Here is a 660-nt window from a genome sequence, read left to right on the forward strand (position 1 = left end):
AGCAGAGGTGGACAAGCTGAATCACAGAATCATGGAACTTGAAAAACTAGAAGACGCCTTTGGGAAAAGTAAGCAGGAGTGCAATTCACTGAAAAGCAACCTAGAGAAAGAGCGGACCATGACTAAACACATGTCCAATGAACTAGATGTGCTGAGAGTCAGAATCAAAGAACTTGAAGCTACCGAGGTTCATTTGGAGAAGACGGAGCTGGCACTGAAAGAGGATCTGACAAAACTGAAAACACTGACTGTCATGCTAGTGGACGAGAGAAAAGCCATGGCCGAAAAGTTAAAGCTGATGGAGGACAAAGTGCAAAACAGCACTGGTAAACTGCAGGCAGAACAAGACAAAGTCAACACTGTCACTGAAAAACTGATCGAAGAGAGCAAGAGAGCTCTGCGGTCAAAGGCCGAATTGGAGGAGAAGATGTGTATTGCCACTAGGGAGAGGGACGAGCTCAAAGCTAAGCTGAAAGCAGAGGAAGAGAAAAACAGTGACCTTCAGTCCAAGGTCAGCATGATGAAAAAGCGGCTCCAGTCACTGGAAGCAGTGGAACGAGAGTTATTGAGGAACAAGGCCAAAGAGGAGCACACAAAGAGCTCAGTTCCTTACCGCTACCAACAAGAAGACAACAAAGTGAAAGATTTGACCCAAGAAGT

At 45.8% G+C, this 660-nt stretch overlaps 1 protein-coding gene across 1 annotated transcript; it reads left to right on the forward strand.

Moving 5' to 3' along the window:
• Positions 1-4: 4 nt before the first annotated feature.
• LOC107682311 (filamin A-interacting protein 1-like) lies at positions 5-652 on the forward strand (the record flags this gene model as incomplete). The annotated part of the gene is made up of 1 exon (XM_016478594.1): positions 5-652. A coding segment is annotated over one exon (648 nt), but the record flags the coding sequence as incomplete, so codon positions are not given.
• Between the last annotated feature and the right edge of the window lie 8 nt (positions 653-660).

Source organism: Sinocyclocheilus anshuiensis, unplaced genomic scaffold (genome assembly GCF_001515605.1).
Source record: "Sinocyclocheilus anshuiensis isolate Anshui unplaced genomic scaffold, SAMN03320099.WGS_v1.1 C32052180, whole genome shotgun sequence".
Lineage (NCBI taxonomy): Eukaryota > Metazoa > Chordata > Actinopteri > Cypriniformes > Cyprinidae > Sinocyclocheilus > Sinocyclocheilus anshuiensis.